At 41.3% G+C, this 25234-nt stretch overlaps 1 protein-coding gene across 6 annotated transcripts in view; it reads left to right on the plus strand.

The window, feature by feature from the left end:
- Positions 1–25234, plus strand: part of PALLD (palladin, cytoskeletal associated protein) — a gene marked incomplete at its 5' end in the record, with an annotated part of 172131 nt that overhangs the window by 42690 nt on the left and 104207 nt on the right. For all 6 annotated transcript variants that reach the window (XM_084262803.1, XM_084262804.1, XM_084262806.1 and 3 more), the window contains 6 exons: positions 12810–12988; positions 14593–14659; positions 15205–15310; positions 16268–16342; positions 17102–17243; positions 17557–17580. In XM_084262803.1, coding sequence (XP_084118929.1) covers positions 12810–12988; positions 14593–14659; positions 15205–15310; positions 16268–16342; positions 17102–17243; positions 17557–17580 — 593 coding nt within the window. The remainder of the gene's footprint in view (positions 1–12809; positions 12989–14592; positions 14660–15204; positions 15311–16267; positions 16343–17101; positions 17244–17556; positions 17581–25234) is intronic.

A 25234-nucleotide genomic window follows, 5' to 3' on the forward strand; every position in this document is an offset into this window, starting at 1 on the left:
AACTTTAAAACAGGATAAAAACAAAACAACCCCCCCACCCCAAGCCCACCAGCTAACCTTTAACCAGGGGTCACAAATCACTGTTAGAAAAACCTGCAAATACCTTTTAAACATTTACATTTAAACATTTTTGTGGTTTACATGAGGCAGAGATTAATTAACTTTGAAGTGCAGTGTGTGGATAGGAAATCTGTTAGTCTTTCTGAATAACTGCTGAGAGAATACATCAGAGGTCCAAGTGTGTACACCTTGACATTCCTGCCTCTGACATGTTGTCTCATGTCTCTGACATGTCTCTATGCCCAGAGAAGGGCAACCAGGCTGGGGAAGGGGCTGGAGGGCAAATCATATGAGGAATGGTTGAGAGAGCTGGGGTTGTTTAGCTTGGAGAAGAGGAGGCTGAGGGGAGACCTTCTCCCCACCTACAACTACCTGAAGGGAGGTTGTAGAGAGGTGGACGATGGTCTCTTCAGCCAGGTGACAGGAGATGGGACAAGGGGCAATGGGCTCAAGCTGTGCCTGGGCAGGTTTAGATTGGATATTAGAAAAAAAATTTTTACTGAAAGAGTTGTCGGGGCCTGGAACAGGTTGCCCAGGGAGGGGGTTGAGTCACCATCCCTGGATGTGTTGAAAAAGAGGGTTGATGAGGTACTTGGGGGTCTGGTTTAGCTTGGGATGGGAATGGTTGGACTTGATGATCTTCAAAGGTCTCTTCCAACCTTGTGATTCTGAGATTCAGTTGTACTGGGCTAGTGTGTATAAAATATGTAGGGCAAACCCAAATGGGTTTTATACTAGACAATCCTTATCACAGCATGGGTAAAACAGTAGAGAAACAGAGAAATTCCAGACCCTCTTGGTGCTTTACAGGTTGGGTGAAGCAGAGGTGGTAAGATCCTGCTGCACAGCATAGGTGGGATTATCCCATGTAAAGACCAAAATATTCTTTTGTGTGAATTCTAGTCATTGCAAACAGGAGCAGACCTGAAAGCAGTCTTGGGTATTGATCCTCAGCCTACTGGATTCATATGGAATTTTTTTGCTTTTCCAGTAAAACCTGCTTTTTGGTACTATTTCAATTTTCATAATAGCTGGGAAAAACACCCATGGTTTGCTTTGAGGCACGACTGGTAAGCCAGTGTAGATGGGTAGGTGGGAAGAATCTTGATGCATGTTTAGGGCAAGTAGGCCCTGGCTGTAACCATGCAGGTAGTGAGCAGTGCACAAAGTGAGGGCATATGCCTGCTTTGGGATCATGCCAGTGTTGATGGCTGGCAACCATACACATAAACTGGTCTTCTCAGGCTGAAACCAATCTCTCAGGTGACAACCATGCTGTGTCTTGCAGCTAGTGAGAGTGTGTAAAGGTGGTGTAACTGTACTCAGTACCTTCTGGACAGACAGCATCAGTTAATCATTATTAGGCAGAGGTGATGCCTAGTCATCAGGTCTGGCTTAGGTGTCCTTGTAGGGTTTGAAAGTAATACCACAATTACCCCTAATGACAGAAATCTATTGGCATAAACCAAGTTAGTTGGTAAGATTTTGCCAGTTATATGTAATTTCTGTAAAGGAATGCTGCATATAAGGATGCTGGAGATATGATGGCATAACTTTTTCTGCCCTGGAAGAACTGGGGCTCCAAAGACAGGCAGTTTTCCTTTTCCACCCTTTCCTTCCTCTTATCTGCTGTTTCAACTAGACCCTTTCACATAGCATGCTCTAAATCAGTTCTGCAACATCACAGATGTTATCTGAGAGTCTAAAGTCTTGAATCCTATTTTAGCTCTCAACGTGTAACTTTTTACTGTGTCTGCTGTTGTACTTACCTCTGAGATAGGATATAAGGAAACAGGATGCCAAAGAAAAGTACGGTTACTTGTAAAGATGAGAGCTGATACATAGAGATCAAGAGGGGTTTTTTCCTACCAGCAACTGAGAAAAATGTCTGATAATATAAAGTCATGAATCAGAACAGATATAGTTGGTATCACTGTATTCTTTTCCTAGCTAGTGTTGAAAATCAATTTGGAAGGCTTCCTGTTTCGTTCCACTCGAGGCCAGTGGGTTTAGAAATGACATAACATGTTAACAAATGTGGCTTTGCAAAGTGTCTGAAGTTCTCTGGCTCTTCTGGATGGTAAACTATTTTGGAAAAAGTTAATTTTTAGGTTGTTTGCTGTATTTCAATGCTTATGCAAGTGAGCTCAGCTCTAGCTTTGAGTTACTTTTTCTGAAGTTCTCTTTGACTTCTTTCTCTGCATAAAGAAGAGAAATTTTTGAGAAAGCTATTTAATGTCACTGAGTCTGAATTACAACGTGAAGGATTCCTGCAAGAGAGCAAGAATTGGATGTATGGATGGAGACTGCAGTCTTTGAGCATGCTGAATGCACCAGTTAAGAACAAAATTTGACCAAAACCAAACCATTTAAAAATAGTGCCAATTAGCTGCAGTATTGCTGGGACTTGATTATTAAACTCCTGTTGGCTGTTAGGATGTCAAGCAAATGTGAAACCTTAAAAAAAAGTTCCAAACAAATAATATGTAAGAAGACCCTACATAGAAAGACAGATATTTAAAATTAAAATGGAACAGAGTGGTCAGAGTTTCTGCTTTTGTTCACAGTTGTTGGGGATTACTAAAGAAAAACATTCAAACCACAAAACTGACAAGATCCCAGAAGGGCAGAATAATCTGATTGTAAAGTTCTGATTTTATTTATGAACAGGAAAAGGGTAGGAAACTGTTGATTAACAGAGCAAATCAGCAAACAAGCCCCCAGGTAGCAGAGAATGAGTGGCTACTAGTGATAATCATTTCTTCTTAACTAGCAAGCCTGTGAATTTCCCCTGAGACTGTGCATATGTGTTGCCAGGTACCTCACAGAAACCCCACATTTGCTTTTCCTGATAGTCCTGAGGGCACTTCATCAGGACTTTTTTTAGGCTTGGGGGATGGAAATGGGGATGATGACTATCAGGAATGATTACATAGAGCCACAAGCCACCAGCTTGGGGTATTCCAGCTCTGTGATTGCTGTTTGTTCTCTGGACTGAGCTGCTGGAGCTGCCTGTCAATACAGGTCATCCTAATCCTGAATGCCTCGGTGCTGTAAATTTCCTCAGCTGGCATCCCAGCCGTTCAAGACCTGCTGTTGCTACTGCAAAGTGTTACCAGCCAAGTGCTGAGGTGCTTGTTCCAGCTTCCCAGGACCGGGCAGGACGCTGCCCACCTCGGCTGGCCCAGCCGCACTGAGTCACTGTGGCTGCTGTCATACTTAATGCAGCTTACACTGACAAAGCTGCTGACAGCTTTCTGCCTTTGTTCTCTGCTACTGAGTGCCTGACCCGACCCGACCTGCATGAATCAAGTGGGTTTTCTTCAGGGTAACAAAGGTGTATCTACTGACTCAGGCTCAGAAGTCACTGGGAAGCAAGGAGAAGGGAGGTGATAGTAGGAACAACGTCCATGAAAGAATGAAACAGGTTTGAATTGGATGTGTAGAGGTCCATTTAATTACTTTATCAAAAAGAACAAATTCACTGCTCACCCTCTGGCACCCTAAAACTATAGGGGCTCCTATGTAGTGACTTGCTAAATGCAAAAAGTGTATGTTTCAGGTGCCAACTTCCATAGAGAGTGTCTCACGCTTCTGAGATAATCCTCTGAGTATCAAAACCCCAAAAGGCTGGAAAATGAAGGGTTATATCTGCTAATCATTCAAACCTGAATCACATAATGTTGTAGATTCTTTCAATAAGGTTTATAGTGACGTTCTTCTTTTCTTCACATTTAAACTATTCTGTCTGTGCTTTGATAGATGGAACAGCTTCCATCTTTATTGGTGTTGGAGGCAAACTGTTGCCTGTATTGCAGTGGAGATTGAAATGTTTGAGTTATTTCAAAAGATAACAAAGTTCTAATGAAATAGGAATACTAAACAGATAAAATGAGAAAATGGCCTGGTGTGTTAAGGAATGAAATGAATGTACATTAGCTGTAGGTACTCTGCCTGATGGAATTTGAATTTGTATTTCATTCTCCCTCGTGCTCCCTGCCCACAGCAGCCACTGATTTTAGTGTAGAGGCTTCTGAAATGCAGGTGAATGTGCCACAGAACTACCATAGGAACTGTTTCCTTCTGTATCTACTACCCCAGTTCTTGACTTTTCTTTTGGTTTTACTAGCACATAGTGGAGAATTGCAGTTGTCGCTATGTCAGGTGGCCAAGGAATTTTCCATTTTTAATGCATTTTAAATAATGTTGTGAGTTGCAGACAGGATTATGATCCATTAGTATTCACAGGGTTTGGATTGTGATTATTTTCTTTTTTGTTTGTCTTTTTAAATGCTGAAGCACAGAGACGTGACAGATGGTTTTAGTACTGTGTTTATGAAACAAGCCACCGTTCTCCAAACATAAATCGTTTATTCAGGGGGGCTAAGAACTAGTGGGAATTTGTAACTATTCAACTACTTTCCTATAGCTCATTTTTAACTATATTGACAAAACATATATATAAAATTTTAAAATATGTATAATTAACTGTTGGCTTATTGCATCTTGCTGCTATTTCCAACCTCTTCTTTTCACCTGCTATTTTCAGGCTTTTATAATTAGACTTTTGTGGTCTTATACTTGAGGAAAAACTAAGGGAAGAGATTTTTTTTCAGCCTTAACCTTTATGAGCTTAGCCTCCTGGAGTGGAGGGTATTTTGTTATGAGGCTGTACTGGCTTTGTGCTGAAGAACTTTATTTCAATTTCAACACAGAAAGAGCTCGAAACAAAACGGCACATTGTCACACACTTGCATTGCTGAAATACAGGACTTTAATTGTAGTGGGGCAAAGAGTTCTCTGGTCTTTTTAGCTGGGCCACAAGGCATGTGTTCTGATTTATGGGGAGAGGAGTGGCTTTCCCTTTAATTATTCCCATTTATCCTTCTTTAGTCTGACTAGCCTGAGAGACGACAGGGTTATTTCTTAGGCACTTGCAGAGAACCCTGAGCCATCTTTTACAACCTGCACTTCATCTCAAGATGTCTCTCAGATCTACAGTTGAGTTGTCAGTGGTGGTAGTACCCATATATATGCCAAGAACTCCAGCTTAGTCAAATAGAAGATGATATAAAATATCCTCCTATAGACTTGAAGATGTCAGGCACAAAACACTGCTTCAGGAAATACTAAGGTGTGAAGAAACTGTCCAAGAAGAGCTGACGTAGGGAAATTGTTACATGAAATATTGTCAATCTGCTATAAGATTTCTGAATTTTCTGAAGAAAAGAATATAAAGAATCTTGCTAAATGAACCTGCAGCATGCTACCATTTCTCTAGTCAGCCCATCAGCCCTGAAAAATGTGTGATGCATGAAACTATGGAAACCTTAGGATCTTAATTTGCATTGGCTTTTTTATTCATGCTTTTTATTTACACTTATGAACATGGGCACGTGATTTGTGAACTGATATGTGCCCAGATTCACCTGTTATAGAAGTTAATCAAACGAGAAGCATTGTTATTTTTAAATAACTAGCTGCATGCCTGGCAAATAATCAACATGCTTGTTGTAAAAGAGCTTGCAATTTGCACTGCATAATTGGTCCTTAAACTGCAGTCTTTTCTGCCTTCCTTGATCTGATGATTACCCAAATGTAGAACAGACTGAATTCTGTATCCACATCTATTTGTCAGTTAAATTGCTGGTTCTAACAGTGACACGTTTATAGCAGGGGCTAGGGCCTGAATATGGGGAAGGTCAGTGTCAGAGTTCTGAAGCTGTTTGTGAAATTTATGGGTTGCATCTCCACCTGGTCAATGCTTTTGTTGTCAGAAGCCGTGCAGTTAGGATCAAGGATAGCAACATACCTTGTGTTTTGGTGATTGTGGTGGTTTAGCCGAAGCCAGTGATGGACAAAGGTAAGAAAGAAAAGTAAATCTTCTGGGGCAAAGGGCAAAGATAAATCAAAATAAGATATGAGGCAGGGGTTAAACTGTGGACTTCAGCAACAGAAAACAACTTACTCAGCATACAGTTCACCGGTGTGTTATTTCATATCTCAAGGTTGACTGTAACACAAGTGATATTCTTCTAGAACAAATTGCTTTAGAGGTGTAAGGTACTCGTTCCTTCTGGCTGGAGGAGATGACGTGCGGATTTTCCTTTGCCATGGATTGCTTTTTTGGCCAGTTAAAGGAATACTATCTCCCTGCTTTTCTTCCTGGAGAAATACAACTGCGCAGATATCTTTGTTCTGCACGATGAAGCAGGAGTACCTGAAATGTGGGATCTCGTTTGGATGCCGTTGGATGTGTTTGGGAAATATCATTTGCTTCCACACCACAGTTCTGTCAACCCCAAGAGCTGCTTCCCTGGTTTCCTTGCTGTACGTCAGCAAAGTACCTGTGAGGCTTTGAAGCCAGTTCAACTAGAAAGTTGCTAGATGCTTTTAGTGTTCTTCTACTAAATATTTAGATGTTTTTTTCTTTTAAGCCCTAAATTCTAAACAAGTAGTGAATATATCCAGTTTTTAGAGTTTCTCCTGTAAGAAGTGAGTAGTCAGCAGTGACCACTACCTTCATCTGCACAGCCCATTGTGCCAGAGCTGTTTATTAGTCACAAATACCTTTCGATTACATGCCCAACCAAGTCATACAATAAGGGCCTCTTTTCTATGATATATTATTTCTGGTTTCTATAAAGAAACAAATTAGCATTAAATTTATTCATTAGAGGGCAATTCAGTTTTATTCTTTAAATCTCACCACTTTCTCTTTTGCACCCAGGTAATGTTACTGCATCCCATCATGCAGATCCTCTGCAGTTTTATAAGATGCTAAATAAGCAGAGGTGACTGTCAAGCAAATCACTTCAATTTCTCTTAATCTAAAATCTTTTTTAAAAGTGTCCTCAGCATTGTGTTCAACTTTCATGTTTTCTTACGTGAACGTATCTGTCATTCAGGTAATTAAAAACCTGCCTTAAGAGCTTCTACGCTTAACAGATATAAAGTGAGGCCAACAATTGCAAAGGCAGAGACAAGGTACAATTGTGAAGAACTTGTAGGCTAATCCTGTGATTTTAAGACAGAACAAGTCTGGCAACACTGTGTTCTTCTTGCAATCAACTGTACACGTGGATGTAAGGCTGTGGAACGTTGCAGTACCCAGAGCAAAGGTACGAGCTGCAGGCAGGATCTCTCTGCAGCCCCGAGGATCTTGTCTGGAGCTGTGAAAAGCTCAAGATAACTGCCTTTTATTCCCCAGCTGAAATACTGAAGCAGAGCAGAATCCTCATCCCGCAGGTAAAGTGACCACAAAGAGACTTGGAAAAACTCCACAGGAATTTTTCAAATGACAGGAACAGGCTATGAAAAAATGCTCTTTGGAGCTCCTGCAGCCTGCAAACGAGGACAGAGGCCACTGCTCACTGTTCTCAGAACCTTCTAGCTCATGGCTCAGCTGGTCACATCTGTTAGCTCCTGGAAGCCCTCCTCTTTGCATCCTTGCACAGAGTGTGATGCAAAGCTTGACTAGGGACGGAGCAGAATTAATTTGTAGGATAGGGAGGGCTGTTTTGGTATTCTTTTGCCATCCTTTTACACAGTGAGGAAATGGTTTTGGTCCCCACGTACCTAATGCAATTTACTCAGCTGGACCTGACGCCCTCATTGAAATTGGTGAGAGCTTGGAGAACACTGAGCAACATCTGAAGAGTCAGTAGAATTCTAAGTATATAACACATGTTTGTAATGTAAGACACTTTTATGATATTGGCTTCTGTGGTTTTCAGCATATAGAGATGTTTTTTAATTGCTTAACAGGAGGTTCAGGCAAGGCACCAGCATCTTTCATTTTCCCTTAAGATGACAAAATATAACTATATAAAGTGTGTATGTTGTTATTGTCATAACTGTTATGAATTGCCTGTACAAGTACCAACATTCTACTGAAGGCACAGGGAGACTGTGCTGTGCACTGTGCAAAGAGCACAAACATCTGAACAATCTGATTACCAAGGTGTATTCTAAGTCTTACATGGAGAAGTTGATTTCTTCTAAAAAAATCAAGTAAAATTCTTTAAGTAGGAATATTTTGCAGTCTGGAAGCGTTGGTCTGCTTAACTTCAGTGGAGAAAAGACACAATGGGAGTTACCCAGTACTGTGATGGAAATGTGGACTTTGCCAGGACGGCAATGTCAGAGTATTTCATTTCAGCTTTTCTTGGTGGACATACTTAACACCACTGAGGATAAAATTACTTTTTAATTTACAACTTATCTCTCTGCACTTTTTGTAGTGGTCTGAGTTCCCTAATATAATTCTTCCCTAAGGCTGTATCTTAAAGTTTCACTTCAGCTGCCACTTTAAATTAACTTTTAAGAGTGTGCAGAAAGGAAAACCTCTGTATTCCTTGGTGACTCTCAAAAAACACAAGTTCCAGCAGGATTATGCATTAGAGAGAACCTTGAACTGTTTTTCTTAAGGCCCTAGTGCTTACTCAGTCAGCATACTGTTCAACACTGTTTATATTTTGTTCACAGTCATTAAAATCCCAGACACACGTGCTCTTATGGATTTCTCTGCATGGAGGGAGGGGAAAAAAAGGACATCTCATGTGAATTGCTACTTGATGTCACTGTGCATGAACTGCTGCTCACCTGGCTTTCTCTTTGTTGGCTGCTCTAGTTCTGCCATCGTGCAAGGACATAGGCAGTGGAGAAGCAAAGCAGGCTTCGGAGCGTGGAGAGCGAGCAGCTTAACCATCGTTCCCTGCTACCCAAATAACTCTCGTTTGCTTCCTTGGAGGACTGACTTCACAGCCTAATGATCATGTTTCAATGTCTGCCTTAAATGCTTAATTGCTATTGTTTTAACATACGGTAGATACAGCGTAGATGGAATATAAGCATAGCTGGAGGAAAGGCAAGGCAAGGATTGATCCAACAGGCATGAAGGCAGGAAGAGAAATGGGGGAAGGGAACAAAGAATAAAGTAGGAAAGAACAGAGGAGTTCCATGTGATTAGAAATTAGGCAAAATACTTCATGACTAATAATGTATATTCCTTTTGTTGCCTTTATCTGACATTGCAGCAGTTTCTGTTCTCTTTGAGGGGCAGTTCTCTGCAGGTTTGTGTGAACACTAACGTGACCTGCAGGAATGCACCTAGGATGCAAATCTGAGTCCTTACAGCAGGACTGACACGTACACACATGTGCACAACCTTTGGTTGGTCTCTCTGCCTGTTTTCTTTCTATTACACACTTTAAAGCTTCTGCAGTGCAGTGGGGGTTCTGTGTTACTCCCAGTGCCTTTTGGGTTTAGTTTGGTTCGGGATTCTTTTCTCTCCACAAGCCTTACTGGCTTCTCACAGCTAGATAGTAATCCTCTTACCCCCTAAGAGGATTGATGGGCTGGAATAGGCTGGACATGAGTTAATGCCGCACTGGTTAGCATGAAGCTGGAATGTTCTTGTAAGACTTGTCTTTCTGTATCTGGCCATGAGTCCTCCTGGTTTCTTTGGGTCAGTCTCCATTTGTTGCCTGTCTTGGTGGTCCCTCTGCAGAAAGAGAGGGTGCTTCATGGCTTGTCTTTGACATGTTTTCAGTCCTTAGGAGCAGAAAATCCTCTTGCCATGACTGTTCAGAGTGTAATGGCAGTAAGGCAGATGAGGCCTGTACATATGGTTCGTGCTGTAGAGTAGCCTGTACTGTAGGAAAGATGGAAAACTGAAGTTCAGTCTGCTTATGGAAAAAAACCCTTTTATTAGCTGTTCCTTTTTTCTTTACAAACTCTCCTGACCTGAACTGGCAATTCCTCACTTACTGCAGGGTTAGTATTTCAATTGAGGATTTCCTCATTCACTTAATTTTGATGTAATATCCAAACCCAAGTGCTGTTAATCGATCCTTTCATTCCAACAACATGTAGATAGACAAGGAAAAAAATCAGAGAAGGAAAGAGAATATAACTTAGTCTGCGCCAGTCTTTGATTCAAACAACTCTGCTGCTGCCTATTGTGAAGGTGAATTCTTCTTTCCACAATAAAGAGCCCAGTCCAACAGCAGGCCTGTTTCCCATTCATGAGACATCACCTTAATGATGGCTGAGGTAATTTCATACTGAATTGCTTACTCTGGTGTTTTTCTCTGCGGCAGATGGGGTCTGATGTAACATGTCAGGACTGGTTTCCAGCAGCATGTCACTGACATGATGCAATGAGTCTCAGTCCCAACCAGTGCTGAGGAATAGCTCCCACTGCTTGAGCATGACTCTGTGCATGAACCAAGGCACAGTGTACAACATGCCCTCCTAAGAAAAGAGTTTGTTTATTAAACATCATCTGACCAAAAATATATATGGTTTAGATTCCTATGCTTATCACCTTAACTGTTTTGTGAGCATGGAATCTGGGAGACAGTAGAAAGCCATACAATTTGCATGAAACTAAAATGGGCTCTGTCTGAGAAAATAATTAGGCTTGGAGGAGAAGTTTTCCTTTGCAGGATGTTTCTGGAAAGGAAAGAAAAACAGAACTGATGATTAAGTAGAGCCTCATATTACAGGCTCCTGTCTGTGATGGTCTAGAAATTGAATTAACCTCTCTCTTGTGCGTATCGTTTGAAATGCAGCTCGGGACAGGCTGCGCAGAGGTCGGGACTCGGAAGGTCTGAGGAGTAGAAGTAGTAGCAGAGGTCCTCACACCAGGAGAAGGGAGGACTTGTGATAGCAGAGGAAAGGAGGGGAACGGGGGGAAGAGAAATGTTCTTTTTGGCAGTCAGGCTGACCAGATAGATTTGTCTCCGAGCCCGGGAGTTGTAAAAGTAGGCCAGAGGGGTCTGCTGAGTAAACAGATGGAAGTTTGTCAGCTCCTTCCAGAAGGAGACTTTCTGCGTGTGCTGCCTGGGCAGAGAGGGGACTTGTTAGTCTTTTAATTACAGGAGACAATCCCTTGTGGTTTTAATGCTGCTATCAGCGCAGTGTTGCCTTCAGGAATAGAAGGTCTGTTGTTCATAAACATGGAGGGTTTGCTCACACTTCTGGGTGCTATTGAAGGGAATTGGCTTTTGTGGAAATCTGTTATGTTTCCTAACTCTGCTTTTTGAACTAAGGTGAAATTTCAAGTTTTAGTGTCTCATTTCTTCAGAAGAAAGTTTTCAGAAATATTTTGTATTTCTGTTCATTGCATGTTAAAAAAACCCCTGCAATAAAAATGAGGCAGCTGATTTCCAAAGACTCCTCACCAACTGTCATTGTGTGGTATCTGTCATCCTGTAATGTCACAAGCTTTTCTTAAATAGCTGGGGGGCTCTGTAGCTCCTTGGGGTTTCTTTGAGTTTGTGGGCAGGGGAAAGTCATCTGATGAGGATGAAGTTTAATTCTGAAGTATTACTGGAACGTAAGTGCAAAAAATCTTTCATACACTTGCACAAGCTAAAGGAAAAAAAATCCAATTTGGTTTTTGGTGGCAGATTAAGTATTTAAATGTATTTTTTAAAAAATCATAATCTTTTAATTTGAACTGTCTGACCATGAATTTCTGTGGTTAATTTTATTTATTTAAATAATGTAGTAATAAATGGTAAATTAAAAGTGCATGGACAGAAGAGAATGAAAAACCACTTTCAAAGCTTGCTGTTAAGAATTTCTCCACAGCAAGTTTTGAATGTGAGGAGACAGAGAGGGCAGAGGGAAAGGAGGGCAGAGAGAGGACATGAGAAAGCACAGATTAGGATTATGGCATGAGGGGAAGAGAAGGAAGACTGGGAAAACTCAGGGTGAGATTTTAGGAGTGGAGGGGGAACCAGCTCAGAAAACTTGGCAAAATTTGTTTTCAGGACATAGTGAAAATTTGAGAAAGGAATGAAGGCTGTTGCCCAATTATTTCCCTTTAGTCACTCACCAATCCACCCCCCTTGAAAAAAAAATGCTTAGCAGCCCCTGTAAAAGAAAGAATTATCCCCTCTCATGCTTGCTGGGCTGCTAGACATAGGATAAATCATGGAGAAACCCATGAGAATAGCACTAGCTGATGTGAGGGAATCAAACAGAAAACAGATGGGAGCTGGTACCTTCGTGGCAGCAATGCAGACTGAGAACAAGGACTAGTTCTTCAGGCAGCCTGCCCTGGAAAATGCTTGATTGATACAAAATAGGCTGTGATTTTGCCTCATAATAAATCATGCCAGGTTGTCAGTTTTGTCTGTACCTACACCCAGCCCTTTTGTTGGGGCATACATACCCTTTCGGTAGTGGAACAGGTATTATATACATATATTGAAACCCAGGGCTAGAAAACCAGTTTATGATCCTGACTGGGGGCAGGAATAAACCTCTTTAAGGTTTAGTAATAAGGAACCTGTGCCACAGGATTATATCAGGTTTACTGGGCATGATGGACAAAAAGTCAAACATCCTCTGCTAGAAGCAGGGAGCATTAGGAAGAAGGGAGGAGCGAGTTAAACTGAAATGGATGAAGTGCTGGTCAAAGCATAAGATGCACAGAAAGCATTAATTCTGCCAAACCAGGACAGGGAATGGGTTTAAATTGCAGGTGTGTCCAATTTCCTTCACATTCAGCACTGTCTCACTAACTCTTAAACAAAGCTTATCCCAGCAAGTTATTTCTTTGCAAATGCCATTAAACACTTCAAAGCACCACGTGCTGATTTCAGTAGCAATGTAGATTTTTGCAGCAGAGTGTAATGTCTCCTTGTGTGTGATGAGCCTGAACCAATCTTTTATGTTCTTCTCCTTTCTTTTTTTCCCCCCTCTTTCTCTTTCTACATGTGTGTGGGCTGCAGATGGTTCTGTGAAGGAAAAGAACTCCAGAATTCCCCTGACATTCAGATCCGCGCTGGGAGTGGGGGACTTCATTCCCTAATCATAGCAGAAGCCTTTGAAGACGATACTGGACGCTATACTTGTCTGGCTTCAAATTCCACTGGTTCAGATAGTACATCAGCTGAAATATTCGTGGAAGGTAAGAGGTGAAATAATGAGATGCTTGACACAAACAGGAAAAGATAATTAAGCTGAAGTTTACTTTTGGCTCTCTGTTAAATTTATATTTGCTCTGGTGGCATTTTTATAGTGTTTCTCTGCTTCCCTTTAAATGTACACACTTTTGAGCATCACATCGTATCAATTCAGGGATTTCAAAGTATGTCCAAGAACCAGCAGGTAGATTGTCATTTATTTAGGATACAACTAACATAAAGAATGGAGAAGGAGGAACAAACAGGCAGAGCATTTGGCGTATGGTTGGCTTTTAAGTAGTAACCCGGATAAAGCAAAGATTTGATGTGACTGCCTCAGATGCATCTTCTGCCAGGCATGGGTAAATGTATCATAATTCTGACTGCGTACACTGGCCTCGTGGCAGGGTGTAAGTTGGCCATACTGGTTTTGTCCAGAGTTAACTGCTAGTAATTGTAAAAATATGTCTTGACTTCAGTCATAATTCAGGCAGTATTTTCTCTGAGGAAAGGTAAGGAATTGACCATGAGGAAAATGATTAAATTAGTTTTTTTGGTGGAGGACTGTATTTTAAGCATGATCATGTTAATTGAGTACTCCTTTCAGTTCATGCATCTCTCAAACGTTTTGGTAATATGTGTTCTTTTACTAGTTTTATAACTCACTATAATTAATTTAAATGGTTAATTGGAAACATAATGTAACACTTTGCTCATTTGACATTACTTTTCTCTTCTTTCCTCTTCTGTGCAACTTGATGCTTTGATTTTTGTGGTCTAAACGTTGTAAATAAACAGGGAACTCAGGAGCCCCAGCCCAAAGCCTTGTTTCATGGTAATCAGCCTATGCTGTACCCTGCCTATTGATAATGAGTTGCTGATGTTTGGATTACAAATACAGCTATGTGTATGCACAGATCCTTTGAGGAGGATGCACTGCAGAAGTGTCTGGAGTAAATGTTGTGTGAAGTACAGGCTGTTAGGAAAAGTTAAGACAAAGAATAAATGCTCTCTCTTTTTTTTTTTTTTTTTTCTTTCAGCAAGTTCAGGGTATTGCCAAACACATAGATTACATCAAGCCTTCCACTGGCAAGAAATACCAGTACATAAATGTTATGTATGGGCTAGCATAAATAGTCTGAAGTGTGGAGATGGTGGGTAGGACGTTTAGTCTGAAAATGCCTTGCTCTACTGAGTTGCTCTTTCCTAAGGCTGGGATTTGTTATCTGTGTATAAGCCACATGCTTGCTTAAGCTTCAACATTCAGGTAAATAAAATTAGATGTTTCCAGTAGAGGAGTAGTAGTCAGCTCCTTTTTTTTTTGTCTTTCCACATTTGCTTCAATTTGAAGGAAGAGGACAGCTAAGAGCCTAGGAAAAACAGTGTGCAATTAAATTGGCATGGTTATGGTTATTGGGCATGGAACTGCCCAAAGTGCTTAGCTACAATCTTTTATCAGATAAGAAACATTGCAGTAGTTTATTACAGAGAATTCCCAACTCTTGAAATGAAATGCAAAAGCAGCAGTTTTTTCTTTGGGATTTAAACATTAAATACATCCAAAGTATGTAAAGTGGTATGAGATTACTGAACACACTTTCTTTTCCAGGTGCCAGTTCCACAGATTCAGAGAGTGAAAGCTTAATTTTCAAGTCAAAATCTGGAGCTATGCCACAGTAAGTGTGCAAAGAACAATGCTGCACAAATGTCCTTAACAAGGGCTGCTGGAAAATCTTTAGTACTGTTGAATCTGCATATGGGATCTATTTGTGTGTCTTGTCTTCTCATGTGATAGGAAAGTGTAGTAGTGTAACTGCAGGTAGTGTTAATGCGCGTGTTCTGGCAGAAGTCTGAAGGTGGCATCAGCTTTACATACTCACGAGTAACTTTAAGTCAACCAAGTCTTCGTTTGTAATCACTCAGCCCTGTGCCTCCAAAGGCACATGTGGAGGCCTGCAATTAAAAAATAAAGCACATTTTAGTTTGTGTCTTAAATCAGTACTTTTTATTGAGTCTGAAGATGTGAATTACCCAAAGACTGTGTTCTGCTCGGGCTTCCTCCAACCTTGAACATTTCAGCTGATAACGATAAATTTTAAGATCTAGAAACTACAAGGTGACATATGAGTTGCAAACAAACATATTCTGATGTGTTTGATATGATTCAGACCTTCTGAAGCTCTTGCTTGTTGGTTTTTTCATGCTTGTTTGGTTTTTTCAGAGCCCAAAAGAAAACCACGTCTGTTTCCTTGACAATAGGATCTTCCACACCAAAATCTGGAGTCACTACAGCTGTAATTCAACCTATCTCTGTGCCCAGTCAGCAGGTATTTTTAGACCCCAATTTTTAAATTCCTAATAGTATTTATATTTTATTTCAAAATTTGCAAGTCCTGAAAACCTCTGTCATTTTGAGGAATTACATAACTGAATTAAACGTATGTTATTTATTTTTCAATCGTCATTCTTAACAAAATTAAGTGTGTGTATATATAGTGAATGGGGCATAGAAGTAAATACACATATGGATTCTTATAGTGTGTACCAGTGCAGCATATGAGCAGCTGGTGATGATGAAAATTGGAGAGTATATCATTTAATAGTGGCTTATTCCAATTCCAAAAGAAGCAATACAAATGAATGCCAACAAGATTATTTTGATATTTTTTAGCAAAAGGTTTTTTATTAAATTAAGTATTACTGTCATTTCTCTGGGCCTTTTAGGGAAACTTAATTTTTGCTGTCTAGAAATTAAATGTAGAAATTCAGCTTCCATTAGTTTAGTTTATACTAACTAAATGCCACTGTGGATGCTTGAGAGTTTGCATATAAGTCATAAACACAAATCAAATAAAAATCACTGTTAGACTGTACATGGTAGAGACTTTTCCCTTCCTTTGACTAACCTTGATAAGCTTTTTAGGTACCTGAATTTATTTATTACTGCACCAGTCAAGGGAGGTAATAACAGGAGAGGCGGAAACAGTTCAGTGCCAAGGACTGACTTGAATGATTTTAACAGAAGCCAAACTCTCAAAACACTTCAAGCAAAGACAGTTGGGTAAAAAATTCTCATGGGAGGTGTAGAAGCCTTTAAAGGTTGCATTTTGATTTCAGCAATGTAACAGATCTAAACCAGTGATGTCACTCAAGAAGCAAGCTAGAACAAGAGCACCCCAATAAAACTGTGCTTTTGAGTTTGCATCATTGCAGAGATATATGGAGGTCATGTTATTGAAGGCAATGTCCTTTCCTCTTTATAGCACTGTTCCATTGCTTTGCAGGTTCAAAGCCCTGTTTCATGCCTGCACCGTGTGGATGGACCCAAGCCTACCTGTTCTGCACCTGTTTTTACAAAGGTATGGTTTTTATATCATGTTACTATAGCCCAGAAGGAAATCTCTAAATTATATCCTAATGCAGGACTGGTTGATTGTGTTAAAACTGTTACACTCCCCATTATCCTTTTCAGTATTAATGGCTTTCTAAGAAAGTACATTTCCACTGTAACAATGAGATTCTTATGTCTTCTACTCTATTAAAATCAGTAGTGGAATTACAGGACTAGGGCTGGACCCAGGACTGACCCCTAAGAAACAGCACTTGTTACAGGCCTCCAACTAGACTCTGCGCCACTGAGCACAACCCTCTGGGGTCTGTCTGTCAGCCAGTGTTCAATCCACCCCACTATCTGTTCATCTGACCCACATTTCTCCATGTTGGCTATGAGGATGCTGTGGGAGATGGTATCAAAAGCCTTGCTGAAGTCAAGGTAGATAACACCCACTGCTTTCCCTTCATCTACCCGTCCAGTCATGCCCTTGTAAAAGGCTAACAAGTTAGCCAGGCATGACCTCCCCTTGATGAATCCATGCTGACTACTTCTGATAACCTTCTTTTCCTTCACGTATTTTGAGGTAATCCCCAGAACAAGCTGCTCCAACATCTTTCCAAGGATAGAGGTGAGGCTGACTGGCCTGTAGGTTCCTGGGTCAGAGAAAATGTCTGTTGCAAAAATGTAATGACACAATAACTTTGAAATACGAAGGAAAGGAAAGACTGGTTTGAAGAATGCAAAATGCTCCCAGTTCATTTGAATTGTGATTGCTGTATTTCAGGAGCTCCAAAACTCCACAGCCTCTGAGGGACAAGTGGTGGTATTGGAATGCAGGGTCAGAGGACCCCCTCCCATTCATGTTCAGTGGTTTCGACAAGGTGTTGAGATTCAAGATTCTCCAGACTTCAGAATTCTACAGAAAAGTAAGGCAATGGTCTGAAGTAGCTACTTGTGATATGAAGTGAGGAAAGATACTGGAATTAGTCTGCCAGGATTGAGTTTTGGAGAGAGTCCTACTTCCTTATGTTTCAGTGATTATAAGGACTAGAAGTAATAATGGAACTACCACTACCAACGGTTTTAATGTTTTCTGTTTCGTAATGTGTCTGCACAAATTCTGTGCTACTCTGCAGTATTTCAGTATAACTCTTGTCATTCAGTATACAGCTGTTTATTAACATAATCTCTAATCCCTTTTTTCTTGTTTGCTTCCCCTCCTTACGACGTGATGTGCAGAGCCGCGATCTGCAACTGAACCTGGTAAGCACCCTGTGAAAACACAATCTCTTGGCTCTCTGGCTCTTTGAGTTTGAACTGGAGCCATAAATAGGAAAGTGTTTCTGCTGAACGTTGGTAAGATGAAACCCCCTTGAAGACAATGCTTCTTTGTCACACCTTCTGTAGTCTACCCTGTCATTTACATCAATTCCTCCTTTTAGTTAAAAAATACATTCTACTTAGCCCAGCAAGGAGAATCTCAGAGCTTAAGCTCTGAAGCAGCAAGATTCATGCTCAGAAAATGAGTGATTTGCATGCTACTGAGGAAAAAGAACAAATCCCACAAAATTCCATTACCCAAATTGTATTCCAAAGAGCTTCATAACACCCAACCACTAAATGCTAGTTTTGCCCACCTAGCTTGACAGATGTGAAGTGTTTTAAATGCAAGTAAAAGCTGATCCTCAAAAATAAAAGCACAGTGAATATTTCTAGCCTTTTTGCAAGATAAAACAGTTAGATTCCAGCAAGGAAGAAGTGTGCTTCCAACCAAAGGTTTTCTCATCATTATATGCTGTGGTTGTTTCTTGAATAGCAAAGGATGCTGAGACTGAGAATGTTTGTCCTTTAATGTTTCTAAGTTAAACAACATGTGGAGGAGAAGATAGTGATATGGTCTGAGCCTTGCTTTAAGAGGGTGACTGGTTGTGCTTGATTATGTTTGAATCTGGAAAGAGTTTTAATTATGGACTAGAAAGAAAAAGCAGAAAAGTTTTCCAAGACCTGGGTATTCCCACAGAGCATCTCTGAACGGAAGGACCTGAGCAGGGGGAGGGGAGTGCTTTAAACTTTGAGGGATTGCACTGACAACCTTTGGCTGCAGGGAGCTCAGGCTTAGCAGCTGGGTGATGCTTGTAGAACTGTTGTGTGGCTATGAGCATGAGGGAATGCTAGCTGAACGGCAGCTTAGTGTTCACAGGAAGGACAAGAGGTGAAGAGAGAAACAGCTTTTGCTTCTTTCTGTTGCTTATTCACTAATTTTCTTACTTGATGAAATGGTTACACAGCTGCCGTACTTCGTTGCCATCACATGTGTGCCTATCGATACACATGTGTGCCTATCGATACACGTGTGTGCATGTGCACACACACCCAGGCTCTATCCTGGCAGGTAATGCTATTGGTTGTGGTGTGCAGCATCGCCACATCCAGTAACAGCTGATGCATCTGTGTGACTGGTTTGATTTGTGGAGGTTTGAGATGTGAGCCCTGCAAAGGAGAGGAGAGTGCTGGAAAACCAAATTCAGCTCAAATGGGGAATGAAAACTAACGATGGGTTTATTGTAGTTTATAATTGTAACCCAAACTTCAAGGGTTTTTTAAGAGTTTCAAAATCATACCAAGCCTTGGGACATGAAAAGAAATCAAGGAGAATAGATTTGTATTGAAATATGTTCAACTCTATCTTTCTGTGAATAGTCTCATGCAATACATATTACAAAGTAAGTCTGCCAACTTAGCTGTTTTCAGGATATCTTTTAAAAAAAGCACATTGATGAGTGGACATTTTCCCTTCCTAGAGAAACTTAATTCCTGCCCAATCAGTAACATCTCCTCTAGATTTAATTTACCAATGCTCTGAGAATAGTACCTAGTCTAGTTCAGTGTTACTAGGAATTTTTTCTAGTCACCTGAACTGCACTCACTCTGCCCTTTACCATGACAGAAAGTTTTTGAAAGGGCTGAAACTTTCTGCAGAAGTTTCTATGAAGTCTCAAATCAGTAGCATAGCTTAGGGTTTCCCTTTTTAATATCTAACTTGAAAATATTCTGTCAAAACTTAGAATGCTGAATAATGATAGTTTATTTTTGGTAATTTTTTTTTTTACCCCTTCACCCCCTCAGGCAACATGATGTGTGTAACACCAGGTGAACAAAGTATTTTAGAGTAGGAGTGCTGTCTTATCTCAGAGAAAGGAGGAGCACTTGTTTGTTTGAGACAAAAGGTTCAAATTCTGTTGTGTTGACAGTTGAGTACAAAGGAGATCATCTGTTATGCCTCTGGCTACCAAGATTTTTTTTGTGGATGCCTAAGTAATTTCAGACAGGATAGCCTGTCTGACAGACATTAATGTGGAATAACTAAGAATATTCATGATAGTTCACAAAGCTAACAATCTCCTCTCATAACTGCTACCTGAAATGGGAAATAGAAGGTGGGACTCTGAGTCCCAGAAAATCCTTGCTTTGCCAACCCTCTCACGTACCTGCACTGTCATATCTTTACATAAATTGTAACAAGCTGCAGTGTGACACTAATTGCTGATTGTCAACCAAAGTCCAGCTGTCAGTAGACTCTTGCTCAAAACATTGGTTATCCTTTGCTGGGTCAGTACTAATGATTTCAAAGAAATATGTTCCATGATCTCACACAGGTAAGAAATTAAGAAGCAAAGGAGAGATTTTTTTTTTTGGCTCCTGTTTTTGGGTACATTCTATCCCCCCTAATGTGTTTTGCACTCCTTTTTCTGTCTAGACAGAAACCAGTTTGCATCACAAATCTCTCCAGACTGCTTTGTGAATTAATAGCTAGTCAGATTACCTAAAGCCACATCACAGTTTGTCAAATTACCTGCTCTGTGCTGTTTTTTTTTTGTTTTGGACGTTTTGACTTTATACTGATTGAATCCTTCAAAGAACAGGCTGACTGAGAAGAAAAAAATCCCATGGAGTCATTTGCCAACTGTTGATATTTTGACCATTACTCAGCTGTCTGGAGGCAGCCACAAACTGTATTGAGTTACAGTCAAACAATGGTCTGATGGCATGTAAGAAGAAAACTGTATGAAGTAATTTTTCTTAAATTGCCAGAGAATTGCCACATACACATGCATTTCTATTATTTTCTCTTCCTAAGCACAGTACTGTGTGTGTTCACCAAAAAGACCTCAAAAGATAGTTGTTACTTCTCCTGGATTGTGCTTCCTTGTTCCTGGTCTGGCTGCTTTGTTCCGGAGTTTCAATTCTAGTAACGAGCTCTCTTAGAAACCCACTCCCCCTTATTTCTGTAAACGTTTGACAGTTGAAGGTACATGGCAAATGTCATGGGAATTGTTACTGCCTCCCCACACCAAGAAAATCAGCGTTCTGATGGCTGCTGAAATTGAGGCCACAGGAGCTTCAGTAGATCAGCGCGCGTGGCGGATCCCCGTGGGCTTTAGCCCAAAGAGATACGGTCTGTGTCACGGCTGCACAGCAGAGAGCCAGCTCCAGTGAGGTATGGCTCAAGACACCAAATGAAGAGAAAACCTGAAAGGAAGCTAAGATCATCCTTTGTTAAAGGCAGTCTGCTCAACCTGTGCACTGTTGCTTGGCACTTACATTTTCAACGTCTGCACCCCTGAGGTACCTGCAGAATTCTAGTCCTCTCAGTGACCCCAGTCTGGTCGCTACGCCTGTCCCTCATCTGTGGGTATTTCAGGCTTATTGGGGTACATTGATCATCATGGTTATGTTGATTTCAGCTTTGATGTGTACAGATGACACCTTCAAACTAGCTGGCTTAAGCACCTATGTCATCATGACTGCCTTAGTGTGAGCTTTAGCATCAACTTTTCCTTGACCCTGACAAATTTCACCTCAAACCTGATGACTGCTTTAGGGACTGAAGTCCCTGCTGCCATAGCAGGGTTCCTGTTCACTCCACATGACCCAGCTCGACAGCAACCTTGTTGGGTGTTGTTACATATGCTGTAACCTAGGTGCCATACCCTAAAACCTGACTCTTCATTCCTTGAGTGGGATCAAGCCTGTTAAGTAAGCCAGAACTGCTGCCTGGCTGGGTAAAGGTATATAACACAGTGACTATCAGAAACAAGTGGATGAAACATGTTTTTCATTGGGTTGTTGCAAGCTAAGGCATCCCCAGGGCTGTGATGCTACCATCTATTATAGACTCAGTCCTCTGTGTTCACATTCCCATTCTCTTCATGTAAAACATGCACAGGTACCGAAAGGAAGAGTTACCTGATAGGCATATTGCTTTGTTGTTAAACTGTGGTTAACCATCTGATGGCCTGGGAACAAGAGGACAATAACAGAGCAGCTGTCTAACAGGCAGCAGGGTTGTGTTTGAGTCCTTACCAGCCACAGTCTTTGTTTAGCAGAGCACTCACAGCTTAGAACCCCCACCCCCAGAAACAGCTCTGATCATTGCATCCTAATGAACAACTACAAGTAAAAGACCATCCTTATTTCCCAGGACTCCCTGTGTGTTACAGTGGTGGAAGCTAATGCTTACCTATGGGAATAATGGCACAAAGCTGTGCCAGGCCAGGGTCAGGTTAGATGTTAGGAAAAAAATTCTTCCCTGGCAGAGTTGTGGGGCTGTGGCACAGGCTGCCCAGGGAAGGGGTTTAGTCACTAACCCTGGGGGTGTTTAACAGAGGGGAGATGAGGTGCTCAGGGAGCTGGGTCAGCACAGGACAGGGACGGTTGGACTCGATGGGCTTAAAGGGCTTTTCCCACCCTGTGATTCTGTGAAATGAAGATGCAGATAGAAGAATTATTCTACCATTAGTGTGATGCGAAGAAACATTCTGAAGTAAACACAGTGCCAGGGATGAAATCTGTTGAAATGCCAAAGTTTTCTGTCTTACCAAAGATTATTCTTCCTAACAGACTAATGAGCCATAAGGGGAAGGATTACTCAGTAAAATGTAATCTTTCTTTCTAAATAACTGACAAAATAGTCAAGTACTTGCATGCCTAAGCATTTTACGTGTTTCAGTGAACAGAATGCTTTTGTGTTCATTTAGTCAAGTGTTAAATATGTTTTAAGGCCCTGAGAACAGCATTTCAGAGCTGCTCTCTGGAATGCATTTTTGTGATGAAATTGTTCGTCAGCTGATGATTGCCGGGAAGTAGAACAGACATTATTTACTTCCCAGCATCAGGTTCTACTCTGCATAGGAGCAGAGAGAAGAATAATTGTGTGGCAGGATGTAAAGCTAGAAAAACACTCACATCAGGATTGTTACAGAAACCTTGAAAGAACATTTCTTTTGTCCAGTTCATGGGTTTGTTTCTATGCTTTCCACCGTGGTAAGCCTTTTAGCAGGGGCCTGGAGTGAGTCTTAGTTTGGGGGGATGAAAATGAATAAAGACAATGACAGTGTGCTGCTCACTCATGGTTTTTGCCCAAGCTGTCTTTTAATTATCTGAGGAGCTTTTTTTAATGCTTTTAGCCAGTTTTCTTGTGATTGATCACAAATATGTTGTAGTTTTCTTCTCTGAGAAGACTTGAGTTTTAAACTCCAGTTATTTTTACCACTAATCTACTTTCAATTTCTTATATAAGGATTACTGCTGCTTACCCTGTATAATTTTCAAGCAGACTGCTTGTGCAACCAAACCATGTCATGGCAGAATCCATTGGAATTCTTTTCTCACTGCAGAGGGAGGATCAGCTCGTCCCACGTGGTTGTTTCGCACACTTAAACTGAAAGAACGTTGTGTGATAGTTGGCTATGCTGCTGGTTGTTATCTCTTGTAGCACTTTTGCCCTCCTTCAAACAGCAGTTTCAGCATGGTGGCACTGATTTTTCTCTTGCAGCCCTGAAATATCCAGAGTTCAGAATTCTGCTGTTGAACAGGAAACTTGTACGCTGCATGTATCAGATTGCATCCCCAGAGCCAGCTCAATCCAGGAGTGTGGTTAACAATACAGCTCCAGCTGCTTACAGCACACCAAGGATCCAAAAAAAGCTGATCTCAGTAGTTCAAACACTAGCTTGTGTTACCCATTACTTTCCAGATAAGGCCTTTCATGAGTCATTAATCTTCATCTGGGTCAGATAAGATCCAACGTGCTACAGTATTACCAGACATGCCTCTCGCAGCGAAACAGAATGGCTGGTTTGTGTTGCCAAAAAAAAAAGAGAAAGAGCATGTTCTGCTGTCTGAAAAACAACTCTCTGCCAAATTTTTAGTTAGTCATTCATTTTTAGCCCATTTCCAGTACAGGAAGCTTTTGAACACATTGTCATTTATAATTGGAAAAATTCCATAACTTTTTTTTGTTAGCTGTCTAAACAGGACAGCAGCCTGGAGTTCCACACTGAAAATAAGGAGAGGAAAATAGAGAACTATTAAAAAAGCTTTCTATCTTTAAACTAGAAGAAGTGAAGCTTACTTTACTGAGCCTCTTCTACAGGATAATTTGAACGTGGAATTCATTGGAGTGTGAAATGTTTTTTCCTGGCTTTACAGTTTGTTTCTATTAGCTGTACTCCACTGATGATGTGATCTGTGGGGTTACAGGTGACAAATGTTTGGGGTTTTTTAAATGAAGCCGAATTTTATAAAATGTCCCTGCTTTGGTTTTGAGACTAGAACATGAGGATAAACAAATGAAATTCCTAATTAAGAAACCCATGATGTAACATTGTCAACTGCACCCTGGGGTGCATCCAGCCTGGCAAGACCAGTCCAGGGAGGGGATTGTCCCACTCTGCCCTGCACTGGGGTGGCCTCACCTCCAGTCCTGGGGGCAGGTTTGGGTGCCACAGGACAAGAGGGACACAAAACTATCCAAGAGTGTCCAGAGGAGGCACCGAGGATGGGGAAGGTTTGGAGGGGAAGGCTTGTGAGGAGAGGCTGAAGGCCCTGGGTTTGTCCAGCCTGGAGAAGAGGAGGCTGAGGAGAGACCTCATGGGGTCTGTGGCTGCCAGCCGAGGGGAGCGAAGGGGCAGCGCCGATCTGTCTCCTCTCTTTGGGGACCAGGGACAGAACCCCAGGGAACAGCATGAAGCTGCCAGGGGAGGGTCAGGCTGGGTGTCAGGAAGAGGTTCTGTGCTGAGAGGGGGGTCGGGCGCTGGCACAGGCTCCCCGGGGAAGGGGTCCCAGCCCCGAGCTGGGCTGAGGGCAAGAAGCACCTGGACGATGCCCTCAGTGCCAGCTCTGACTGGGCTGGGCTGTGTGGAGCCAGGAGTTGGGCTCCATGGGCTGGTGGGTCCCTGCCAGCTCAGGAGGTTCTGTGACTCTAGGATTGTCCAGGCCTACACAACACATCAAGATAATTTTAAAAACAAGGATTACTTAGATTTGCTATATTATGAATTGTTAAAAAGATGAGAATACTGTTACAAGTAGAGATAAAAATTAAGCAGCTTATTAGAAAAATCTGGAAAAAGTAGTTCCTGATAAGAGTTGATTATGAAGCATCACTGTGAGAGCCAACCTGAGAAGCATTACTGTGAGAGCCTTATACAAGTCTTCTGACTGAGGCCTTGGTATAAACAAGCCAGATACTGTGGTGTATCAAAGTAGAATGAACGGTTTCCAAACAGCCATGGAATGTATCTGTGTCACACTGTGCTGAGGAGTTTCTGGGGATGCCGTTTTGTCCTTTATTTTCAATTTATCCATTCTCACTGCTTTGCAGACAGAGAGAGAAATGATCTTCCCAAACTCTGCATAAGGAACATTATGCAGTCAGATTTTTTAATTCTGATCAGTTTATAGAGAAAAGTTAATTGGAAGTGATAACAAAATACTTTCTGGGAATTTTCCTGGGAGTGGGATTTGATCTTGTTTTCGTTGTATAAGCAGCTCATAATGGTCCTTCTAATTTACAATGCAAAACCACCCCATTACTACATAAATCCTTTGTGATGCAGTTTGTCTCTCTTTATTT

This window comes from Gallinula chloropus, assembly GCF_964237585.1.
Source record: "Gallinula chloropus genome assembly, chromosome: 4".
NCBI classification, from domain to species: domain Eukaryota; kingdom Metazoa; phylum Chordata; class Aves; order Gruiformes; family Rallidae; genus Gallinula; species Gallinula chloropus.